General features: G+C 35.9%; 1 protein-coding gene across 1 annotated transcript; it reads left to right on the top strand.

Moving 5' to 3' along the window:
• The first annotated feature begins 1,602 nt into the window (after window positions 1-1,602).
• Window positions 1,603-6,155, top strand: LOC105442431. The gene is made up of 3 exons (XM_030992566.1): window positions 1,603-2,115; window positions 3,945-4,041; window positions 5,609-6,155. Exons 1-3 carry the CDS (start codon window positions 1,634-1,636, stop codon window positions 5,657-5,659), a joined length of 630 nt encoding a protein of 209 aa, XP_030848426.1. The 5' UTR covers window positions 1,603-1,633; the 3' UTR covers window positions 5,660-6,155.
• The last annotated feature ends 5,519 nt before the right edge of the window (window positions 6,156-11,674 follow it).

Genomic DNA, 11,674 nt, shown 5'->3' with positions numbered 1-11,674 from the left:
TGGCAAGTTCGCCTGTTTGTCTTTCAATGCAGAATACTAGGCTTGAGATAGAGCAATGCCAGCTATCTACCGAAATGACGGAAAAGTTGTGGTCCAGTCTCAGATCCTACAACCGACATAACAAGCTCACCATCTCAGACTCTTCTCTCAGATTCCCTTCATCTCCTCCTGAGCTTGCATCCGTTACAAAGCTCGTAGTTAAGAGAGTGACATCACAAAGCTATGATGGTCTGCTCGCATCGCTTCCTGGCTTGGAAGAGGTCGATATCACTATCGGAGATGCAAATACAGAAGACATATCTCTGATCCAGACTACTCTACGTCGACATCTGAGGGCACATAATCTCATACGCATCAACCCCCATCCCTTCACATCAGAGGGGATTTCATCAACATTGATCAGAGGACTGGGTCTTCTCATCACAGACTGTAAGGCGATATTGTCCGGAGTAGTTTTCGGACCTAAGGAAACAGTGGTAGATCGTTTCCAGTCTTCAACGCGTTTAATGTCAGCTAGCCTGTTTGAAGAAAAGTGAGTAACTGTCAAGCCAAGTATAATTTATTAAGTTTTCTATTCCTTCCCGTTTTCTCTTCAATTGTTATTGATATGGGCATCACCGTGCATTCCAGTCGATTCGAAAGGCTGATGTCCACTCCTTTAATCACGTTAATTACCAAAGTATTAACCTCAAGTTGATTTAATTTGCCAACAAATCTTCATGGAATTTTGTATTTAGACAAAGGTCATACAATTTTAAATATATATATCATGTAAACATTTTCTAAACAGGCAATATATAAAATTGCTCCTAATACAATAAGCTGATCATTAATGGATTTATCCTTAGATACAGATTGGTTGATTTATGAAAAATAATATAAGTTGTGTAGATCATATTTCAAGTGTAATTATTATTTTAATAAAAACTATCCTTGGGACCGCTCTCTGTGAATGGATATAATTAGTGGCTTCCAAATTATATTTTGTCAGATCGAAATATTTCAAACTATTTACTGAATAATATTGGTAGCATACAATACTTGCTATAGCAAGTAAGGTAATTTTAGGTCACACGTACGACGAGCCATATATAATATGCTGAATAAGACTAGATTTGTCTTTATCTTTAAACATGTTGTTCGTAATTTTTTATTCACAAATGATTAAAGTGGAGACATGTTATCCATGCTTCTTCGTCTCTTTTTTAAATGATATAGGTTTTCTTGGTTACTAAACTCCGATGAAGATGCATTGCATGTAAGTATGCTCTTCTTGTTCATGCCCATACATATCATTTGTTTCAAAAATAAATGATATCAGTTTATCGATTTTGATAGGAAATTGTACTTAAGAACTTGATTAAGATAGGAAAATTATTTTAGCGAGTGGCGATCGATACATCAGGTGAGTTTAAATATTTCAGAGGAAGTTTGTATTGATTTTTCTTGATTCTCCTTTTCTCTCCAAACAATCGATACCATTCTTTTAAGAAATGTATTTTTACTTGTAGTTTTTACTCCATGTTTAACATTTTTTATTTTGTATGTTGTAACAATGACGACTTTTTTTTCTGTCTGTATGTCACCATAGACTGGAATCTGGAGAATCAAGGACTGCCAGCTATCTACCAAGATGACCGTAAAATTGTGGTCCTGTCTCAGATCCTTCAACTCACTGAACCATCTCAACATCTCGGACTCCTATCTCAGTTTCCCTCCATATCCTCCTGAGCTTCCATCCGTCCTAAAGTTATCGGCCGAGAAAGTGACGTCTCAAAGTTATAAAGGTGTGATCTCATCGCTCCCTCGCTTGAGAGTGATCGATATCACTATCGATGATGCGGAGAGAGACATACCTCAGATCATGGCTGGTCTTCGTCGAAGTTATACCGGAGGACAGCGGCTCGCGTACATCAAACTTACAGCACCGTCATCACTCCCCTTAGAGAAGAAGAGAGTACGAAGTGAGACTTTGAAAAAACTGGGTCTTCTGATTAGAGAACAAACCAAGAACCTGCAGCGGTTAGATCTGTTGGGAGTAAAGGGCACAGGCGAGGAAGACTTGGTTAACCTCATCGAGTCTTGCAGGCTTGTGAAGTCGATGTCTTTTGTGTTGTAGGTTTTGTAGAACCCTTTTTTACATACTAAAATCCTATTAGATGAATATGTTTACTTAGTCTACAGTGGTAAAGCATAATAATACGAAAGCATTCAGAGATGAACAAGTTTAGACGTTGGTGTAGCCTCTAGGACCCGTATTCAATACACATCTAAGACATTTTTCTTAAGTGTTAGAAAATGTCTTTACAAAATTATAGGTTAAAGAGAAACTTCAGTTCTGGTAAAAAAATAAAATGAATTCTCGCAGAATCAAACGCAACCTACGCTGAATGTTCGAGATTACAAATAATTATCATTAACCTAACAATTTTGATAGAAAAATGTATACTGGCTAAGTAATGAGCATAGCAAGATTAGGAAAATCAAGGTAGGCCCGACACCATTTGTGTAGTCTAATATTAATCTGTCTGTGTACAGTGCTTGTTACTTTATGTTTTGATGACTCCAGAACCTTGCAGTACACAGTGGCGTTAATTTTACCTTTTTGGGGAGATGCCCCCCCCCCCTGGCGCTCAAGGTGGGGGGGGGGGGGGGGGTAGTGAGCACATTTTTTAAATATTTGTTTTGGTCATCGATAATTTGAAAATTTGCACCCCCCCCCCCCCATTTTTTTTTTCGGCCGGCGCAATGTTTAAAATTATCGGGAGAAAAAAAAAAGTAAAACAAATTAGTGCTCATCACTACGCCCCCCTCCCCCCACTGAGCGCATTTTCGGCTGGCGCAATTTTCAAATTTTCGGGAGCAAAAAGAAAAAAAATTGGGCCCCCACCCCTAAGAAATCCTGGATCCGCGCCTGGCAGTACAAACCAATACTTACATGCTTTATAACCATTTTTTTCTGATCCATTCTACATCTTTTCTTTAACAATGCAATCGCATGACCAGAACTCATCTTTCTCTTGAAGAAAGTTGCCTTAGCCTTAGGCCTAAACCAAAAAATGTTGTATTGCCCTTTGCGACCGACCCCAAATCTTGAAATCTACGGTCAGCTTTAAACAAAAATGTATTAAAGCATTCAAAAAATGAGAAATATTAGCCTAAAGAGGGAGTAAAAAAAAAAAGGGAAAACAAAATTCCGATCGACCGACCCATGTTTTGGCACCTTAGGGCAATGGATTTTTTTTTTAGGCCTTATTCTAAACGTAAGGTAGTTTGACGTAGGTAATAGACGTCATGTAAGACAACATTCTTAGACCCGATGACGTCATGTTGGAAAGTCAAATAGATCGAGACGAGCAACTTAATTGCAGCTCAATTTGCCTATGCAATTTGCGTGTACAAATCGCACCTCACGAAAATTATACACAAAATGTTTTTGGGATAGAATGTATGTGAGGAATGATGCTCACATAATTGCGGGGGGGGGGGGGGGCTCGACCAACCGACACTTAACATTATAAAGGCAGCCTAGACAAGCCCTGATCTAGATCTAACATCCACCGTTACGGTAGGCTTTTTACACTTTTCTGTCAAACATCTGTGAATGAAGAGCCGAACCGGGCCAACTTATGCCGCGGCTAGGGTCCATGAAGTTAGCGCCGTCACTAGCCGGCCGGTTAGCGATAGCATTGGAGATACCATGAGTTTACATCGTCTACTGCTTTAACTTTCCTAAAATTATTCAAATAGCTCAATTTAACTTTTATCAGACTTGTTATATAACACATTTTGTCGCACCTAACATTATGTCGATGACACATTTTTGCCTGCTACCATATTTTAATTCCAATGACTGAGAGACAATATCTTTCAGATAGCTATGTCCAATTGTATTATTAACACCCAACGCACATTACCTCCATCATTCTGTTTTCTGAACATAGGCTAGAAAGCTGTAGAACTACAGAGGGCGGCCTACTGGAATTTCATCTCAAGGATCTTCAAACGTCAAGCGGCGACCTCTCTGTGTTGGTTTATCATGTAAGTATTGCTTCATTTGCACCGGGTGTTTTTTCGGGTGTTTGCCATAACAGGTACCCTAATTTCTACCACCTAAGGCAGTGGAGCAGGGGAAAGGCAGGTGGCAGAATGTCCCAAATGTTAAGATCGAACTGTGTAATTTTGTTAGAAATATAACGCGCTCATGTTCAACGCTATCAAATGTCCTTCACTATATAATTCAATTGAATAAATGAAGTGTGCCCTGTTTACATATAAATGTTTGCTCCTTTAAAATACCATGACATATTTTACTAAACTACGAATAAGGCGTCGTCCATCTATCTTACTTTAGACCCATGCCTTCATTAAACTACATAGACTGCCAGGAAAATTAATCGCCCTATGTCCAAGAATAACAATGTTTAAACATTGAAGCATTTTTCAAACTAAAGACAACTGCGTTCCCATTATTAAATGTCATTCATAAAAAATGGATTAACTACCATACGTGCTATGTCAAGCTCTCCTTTTCACTCCACATCTTCCAAAAACAATAGATTTATCATAGCCTCCCTAAAAAGTGCCCCTATTCAAAACGACTGAGAGCCATTTTTAATTGGAATTTTCCCCAAAACTTTAATAAGTGTATTAATAGTGAATGGTTGTATCCACTCTTTTATTTTGATATGGTGCTTAAAACTCCATCAGGAGTAATGATTTCATATAATAATAAGATGTAATCGGTCGTAATGCGACTTCAGAAACCTTCAAATTCACTCGCTCGCAAATATTTGTTCAGAACACCACATACACAACTGCAAAGTATGAAGCAGGATCTCGGACCACGTAAAGAGAAAAATCATACCTAATACAATGTACGGGTATATATCAAAGTTTTAAAAATTGGATTCTTTTCGTTTAAATGTTAACCTTTTTAGAAGCCCCCTTTGCCATGACAATTTCATTTCTCCCCCCTCCCCCCCCCCTATTTGCTTAAAATGTCTTCAGGATTAATGATTCCATCTAATAATATGATCTAATCGGTCGCAATGCGACTGCTATTTCGTGAAGTCCTAAACTTGTTTTAATTAATATTATTCGTTAGGTAATGCAGTGGCTTTCCTATTTAGGGCCTTCGGGTTAATGCCTGCCGTCCCATTGTAAGGTGAAAACTTGGAAAATGATAGAGAGAGAAAGTGGGAGGGTAGGCCTGCACACAAATGAGAGAGAAAGAGAGAGAGAGAGAGAAAGAAAATAAGAATATAAAGAAGGAGGAGATGGATAAATAATATGGACTTCATCTATCTAGTAAGAGCATTGTGAGTCCTCTAATGATGTCACTATCTGTGCCTAGACCCAAGCCATCGTATTGATGTGTGGACACGTGTTTCCCTTGTAAGCTTATGATAAAACATAGATTTACGTTCATTACCAGTTATCCTAATAAGATTAGGAATTTGAAAAAAGTTATTCGCTGATCTGTTGATGTAATTTTTTCCGTCAGCATTGCTTTCTTTCTTTTGAGAATGGTGGTATTATGGTTTATGAGTTTGATGCCTATGTTGTATGTTGATCTTATTATGATATCGTTTGTTTTCTTCCTTAGGACGATAAATTGCAGGATGAAAAATCATACAGCATTTCTCACATTGGTTGAGTTCCAGTGATGACTACGCACTACTGGTCAAGCTGACATGTACTATTGCCTTATGTCTGACATACATCTATGCTGGTTGAAGGACCTCTTACATTATTCTTTACATTAGTTGAGTGGATTAACATCACAATGTTTAAGGAGATGATTGTTACGGACACATTTGTTGTTAAAAAGCAAAGAAAACAGGCATTCTATTATCTTGCCCTCACCGGAGTAAATCGCTAGAATAAACACGCTCTTGTTCCCTTTTTAGTTTCCGCTTATATTTTCTCCGAGGCCAGGATAAAAAGGTTTATTATGTCTGTTTTCGTTGTAATCACTTCGTTCGATAAATTTAAATGCCATGATTAATGCAGTTCAGATTATATTACACTCGTATTTACAAAATAAACGAACCAGAAATTGTGCGTTGTTTATATTGAACTACGCTGATATTCTCTACTCAATATCGATTAGAATTGTTCAATAATTGTTACAGGTTTTCAAATTCATGAAAGCATTGTTAAATTGATGGACAATCATGAGATTAAATTAGTATAAACATTAACTTAAACATTTAAATGACTAAAAGAGCGCAAACTATTGCATTTACTTGCATCATGCAAGTATATATAGATTAAGAATTCTAACCCATTTTACGACAGTCGATGGTTTACATCATGCTTGTTTAACGATGAGGATTAAAATATACAAAATATACATTCAAACTTACAAGGGTCATGTGACATGAACTAACCCCATAAACAGTTTGGTGCTGTTACACTCTTTCTTTTGAAGCGCTGAAGTAATGTTTGTCTTTTTTCAAACCAGGAAAGCTATTTCACAATAAATCTGGTCGGATTTTGGAACTCATTAACCATGTAGGCCTACTAATTTGTCAGGAAATTTTAATTGGTGTGGGGTATAAATTATGTAAAATCGGGTTATAACATTCAAAAGTTAAAAGTCCACGGTGGTGACGGAGTGTCGCCGGCAAAAATGATTTGTGAGCGATTTCTGAAAATTGTTATCTATTTTCCCCAAAAAACTGGTGTATGGGTATTAAATCGGTACCGGATAAAAGCTGACTGACCTTCCTTTACTGTCTTTAATTGAAAAAAAAGTTTGGCTACGCTAAGAAAAATAAATGTTTTATCACAAAATATAAAATGACTCCTGAAAAAGTTCTCAATTCTTGCATCGTGTTGGTGATTTTGTTCACTATTACACATTTATCAGCCATTTATAAACCATGTGTTTCGCACGAATATAACATTGTTATCAGGGCCTGAGAATAACTTATGATGAAAACAATAAGATAACAAAGAATATCAAAATTTAATATTCAAGTCCATGCAACAGTTTTGTCTTACATCTTATGCCATTTTTAGTGCATATTTAGTTTCCGCTTGTGATTTCCTGTCATAGGATGTATACGTAAGGAGAGAACTGCTTTTTAACGTAAAAGTACACCACATAAGCTAACTCCATCCTGTCAAACAAACGGGGTAAACTCGTGACTCACAATCAAAGAAATTCAGATAAAATACATTGTTTTTAACGTCTGAATTCATTAATGGTCAATAATTTTCACGAGGGTTTTTTATAAGTGATTCCTTCCCTTCAAATTCAAAATTCTTCTAGCATTAAATGTTATAGAAACAATAATGTCAGATCTGATTAATGCTCTCGAGAAATTGGATGTAGGATAGTGGAACGAAATATGAAATACAGTGCGCACTGTATACTTCAATGATAATAAAGGCGCGCCGGCCTGTCGGAAAGTGTATATTGAGGTAATGAATATGTGTGATACAAACAATAGTAATGTTCGAGAAAAACTCTCATTATGCCGGCTGAGTAATAACATATCAAAATGAAGGAATCATAACAAAACGAACGATTAAACTTAATGTAACATTCAAAATAATGTGCGCTGTGGTCAAAAAGGATTTTAGAAATAATTAGATTTGTTTAAACCCGTGTTATTAGAACTGGCCATATGATTTTCAACAACAAATCGCTTTATAAAATCTAAGACTGCTCAAATTACAAAAAAGTGGAGACGTGAGATCCACAAGAATACCAAGCAAAGCAATGTTTTGTTTCTTCCTATTGTAAAAGTGATGGAACGTATCCTACCTTAACAGTTTGTTTATGGAAAGAAAAGTAGAACTCGAGTGTAATGACTTTCAAAACCAGACTTATGACATTACCATTTATCATGATTATTATAGTACCATCACAGAAACGTTGGTAATATTAGAAGTAGCAATTGTAGAAACTGCAGTAGAAGCAGATGAAGAAAATGAATAATACTAATTGTAATGCTAATGATGAGAAGAAGAAGAAGAAGAAAAAGAAAGAAGAAAGAAAAAAAAGGTTGTAGCATTGGTAGTAATGAAATGTCTCATTTACATAGAGAGATTAATTATTCTATTAGTGCAATATTTCAAGTGCTTTGTTTACTTTCGTTTAGTCTTTGCCAATGAGGATACCCTTTGGACGGGTCTAATGTGTATTTGCTTTATTTTGGCATGAGTCATGTATATATTAGTATAGTTCGGATCATTTATGATATTATCTTATTACTTCTATATATTATGTTACTTACTGCCAGTAGTTAAACAAATATAAATATTAACAATTCACCTATACGTGTTAACTATTTGATGTACATTGGATATGTGGTTGTTAACTATAAAAATGATTTGTGTATATTAAAGCACATTTATTTGCATTTTATATCAATGATATTAAACGTACATTATAATTGTTGCAATTTCCTGCTAATATTATTCAATTGTTTCTTATTCAAGTTTTACAAGTACACACATTTTCGGAAGGCATCACCCTTCTTCATGTTCAAAACAGACAGTATAATAAACAGCTTAATGAACAGTACACACAGTATGATGAACAGTTTATATGTATCGAAAATAATATCGCTAGTGACATTCGTTTGTCTGGCAATGTATGGTCAACAAGGTATCTAAAAGATCACGATGTTTCTATATATGTAATATATATGTATATATGTATTTGATATAATTATGATAACTATATTGTATATTTACAGTAGGCTTGCGGGTGCCCCATGTGAGAGAAAGAGAGGATTGAGGAGTCCTGAAAAGGACAATATATTGTATATTGTGACAACAATATAGCACTATCTTTATGAAATACACTGAGTTTTGAAATAAATTTGAGTTTAATATTTGTTATTGATATGGAATAACTGCAATATAAATAAATGTATACGTCTGTATATATTTTATTTAAATAAAAATAGCCACAAATGATCAAACGTCTTGTTTTCACTCCATGCTGTGTATATTTTAAATTGGTTTCATATACGAATGCATTTACAAACAAGAAAGAATGTTATTGTTCGTTTCATGAATATATATATATATAGCTGCCATTCAAACTAGAGGTAATTGAAGGAAATACGAGTCCTGTATGCAAAGTGTACTTCCTCATCTAAAGGGGTGGACATTAAATCGAATTGAATTTATTCACCACTTTCATTTACAATACATGCAAAGTCAAAGATAACAATACAAATCCACTCTTCCTGTATTTATATTACGAATAACTTCGTTTTAGAAAGGAAATCCACTATCAAAATAATAGAATCATTCTCAGGAAAGGTAGTTTAAATGTTTGCTTTGGAGTGGATTTCACTATAATTGCAGTAGATTCAAGTACAAAACGATGGGGTTCCTCATTTGACTCATAAAAAGTTACCCTTTATATATCATCGGTAAGACAGTTAGTCCCATCAACACATACTGAAACATACTTCTACTTATAAGAAAAACAGGAGGCATTGGTTTACCATACAACCTTGGTCCTAGGCTATAAAAGGAAAATATGCACCGTGGTCACCATTCAACCGTTGTACTGAACAATACATTTACATATAGAGGTGTTGTGGTCGGGTGGATACGTCGCCGAACTGTCGATCACAAGGTCCGCGGTTCGAGTCCCGCCGCTGCACTAATGTCCTTTGGCAAGACATTGATCTACATTTGCCACACTCCACCCAGGTGAAGTAAATGGGTACCGGGTAGGAATTTATTCCTTGAAACGCAGCGCGCGTAACAGCTGCACTGCTAAAGCCAGGGTAACTATGCTGCATTATTGTAGAGCGCTTAGAGACTAAGTGATAGGCGCTATATAAGCACTGTAATTATTTATTATTTTTATATGAAAACGTTAGTATCATTGTGTTATCATGGTTCTACCATGTAATTTTAACAGGCATAGGGGGTACTAATGGAATTAAGAATTCAAGTTGTTACCAATTCAATTCAAGTTCAAGTTTCAGGTTCATTATTTTATTTCCACACATCTCAAACAAATTTAACACAATATGTGCACAAATTAATACAATTGGAAAAACAAGTATACATGTCACATATTATAACACCTAACTATCACGTAATATAACATGTATCATCAAATGATGAGCGAGAGAAGAAAAAAAAATATTCTCGTTTGTTTCAAGCTGAAGAGAGAGTGTGGGATACCTATAGCAGAAGCGAAGCTTGTGATACTATAGGTCCCCTTGAATAACTTACAACTATTCAAGAAAGTGTGAATGAAAAATGAAGAGAGACAAGGAGAGAATGAGGAAGGGGGCGATATGAGTCTGGATGATATGCAATAAGAAGAGAGAGGAAGAGGGGTCCAACTAAGATCATAGTTGGAAAAAGAGATACAAAGGAAAAACAATTCATTTCATTACCAGGATTAGCATGTGCCTGATAATAGATGGAACTAACTTTTCAACTGTTTCTGCTAACACTTGGAACAATGCACGTGTCTGCACGTATAAATGCGTGTGTGCGAGGGGGGGATTTGTGTGCGTGTGTTTATAGTCTGATCTCCACTAAGTTGTGTTATGTGTGTCTGCAGCACAATCAGTCGATATACTACTACAGAAATTCAGGTTTTTCACTCCTGTTTGCTTGATAGAGACTAGATATTCCATTTTGATATAATTCTTTAGGTATTGTGGCGTTTGGTATGGCGTAGCCTACCAACCCAGATGCCCAAGACCCATAGAAAGAGACACGATGCACCGCTGTATTTTGGTTACACTGTTGTAAACAGGCAGGGTTCAATCTGCAATTTAATAAAGATAAACAATAATATGTCATCTTGCATGAACTGACTTAAAATAACATATCATGAATCAAATTAAATATACCCTGACAATCCTAATAACCATCTGTTATCATAATAAAGGAAAACAAACAATCCCTTCTTTACTATAAATTTGACTAAATACATGCAACAATGACTCAATGACAGGGACTTTGCCATTACTCAAGGTCATATCATTCATGTTACTACTACATGTACATTAATACGCACGACCGTGCACTACAATTACGTAACGTACATTGTACACGTGTGCAACTCATTCATGTCATTATGCCATCACCTCATATCAGTGTCATAAACTTCATATTTCGCCAAGCTATCTAGCTGTAAAGACAATATAACTCATAAACTTCAAGATACCACATCATTGTACTTGTATCACAAATTAAACGAAAAATAGGCAACTCTGGGCGACAAACTTTCCCATGACGTGAGAATCAGCAATACAAAAAATTCATTACGCCCTCAAGCGGCCAAGTCCATACCCTTTCTATAAAGCGATGCTTGTAACATCACAAACATCTGCTTCAAGCAGAACGTCATCCTGTACTCCACAGGTAGACTTCTTATTTTTGATTATCATTGTCATTCTTTAAATAAAAAAAATGCGTACTGAGAAATCTGAAAAAGGAGATAGCCTTTTAGTAAACGTACGGATAAATCCTCTCAAGGGATGTTATATAAATTAATTGCAAAACAAAGTATACTCGAGAGACATCAACCATATAATATCACAGTTATCGCAGATAGTCTTAACATTTGGTACTGAACCATGCTTCTTCATTAAGAAGAAAGGACAACATGTACTTCATTTTGTTTATGTAAGGGCAAAGTAGAATAGTAAAGTTGCCTACACCTGAA

The sequence above is a fragment of the Strongylocentrotus purpuratus genome, unplaced genomic scaffold, assembly GCF_000002235.5.
Source record: "Strongylocentrotus purpuratus isolate Spur 01 unplaced genomic scaffold, Spur_5.0 spur5_scaffold_20, whole genome shotgun sequence".
Classification (NCBI taxonomy): domain Eukaryota; kingdom Metazoa; phylum Echinodermata; class Echinoidea; order Camarodonta; family Strongylocentrotidae; genus Strongylocentrotus; species Strongylocentrotus purpuratus.
This window is presented reverse-complemented; position numbering and strand designations above follow the sequence as displayed.

Excerpts from the sequence above, each read along its gene's own strand:
- LOC105442431 (XM_030992566.1), top strand. The coding sequence starts at position 1,634 with ATGACCGTAAAATTGTGGTCCTGTCTCAGATCCTTCAACTCACTGAAC. Across the intron at positions 2,116-3,944 it reads AAGTCGATGTCTTTTGTGTT|GCTAGAAAGCTGTAGAACTA; the intron begins GTAGGTTTTGTA and ends TTCTGAACATAG. Across the intron at positions 4,042-5,608 it reads TCTCTGTGTTGGTTTATCAT|GACGATAAATTGCAGGATGA; the intron begins GTAAGTATTGCT and ends TTTCTTCCTTAG.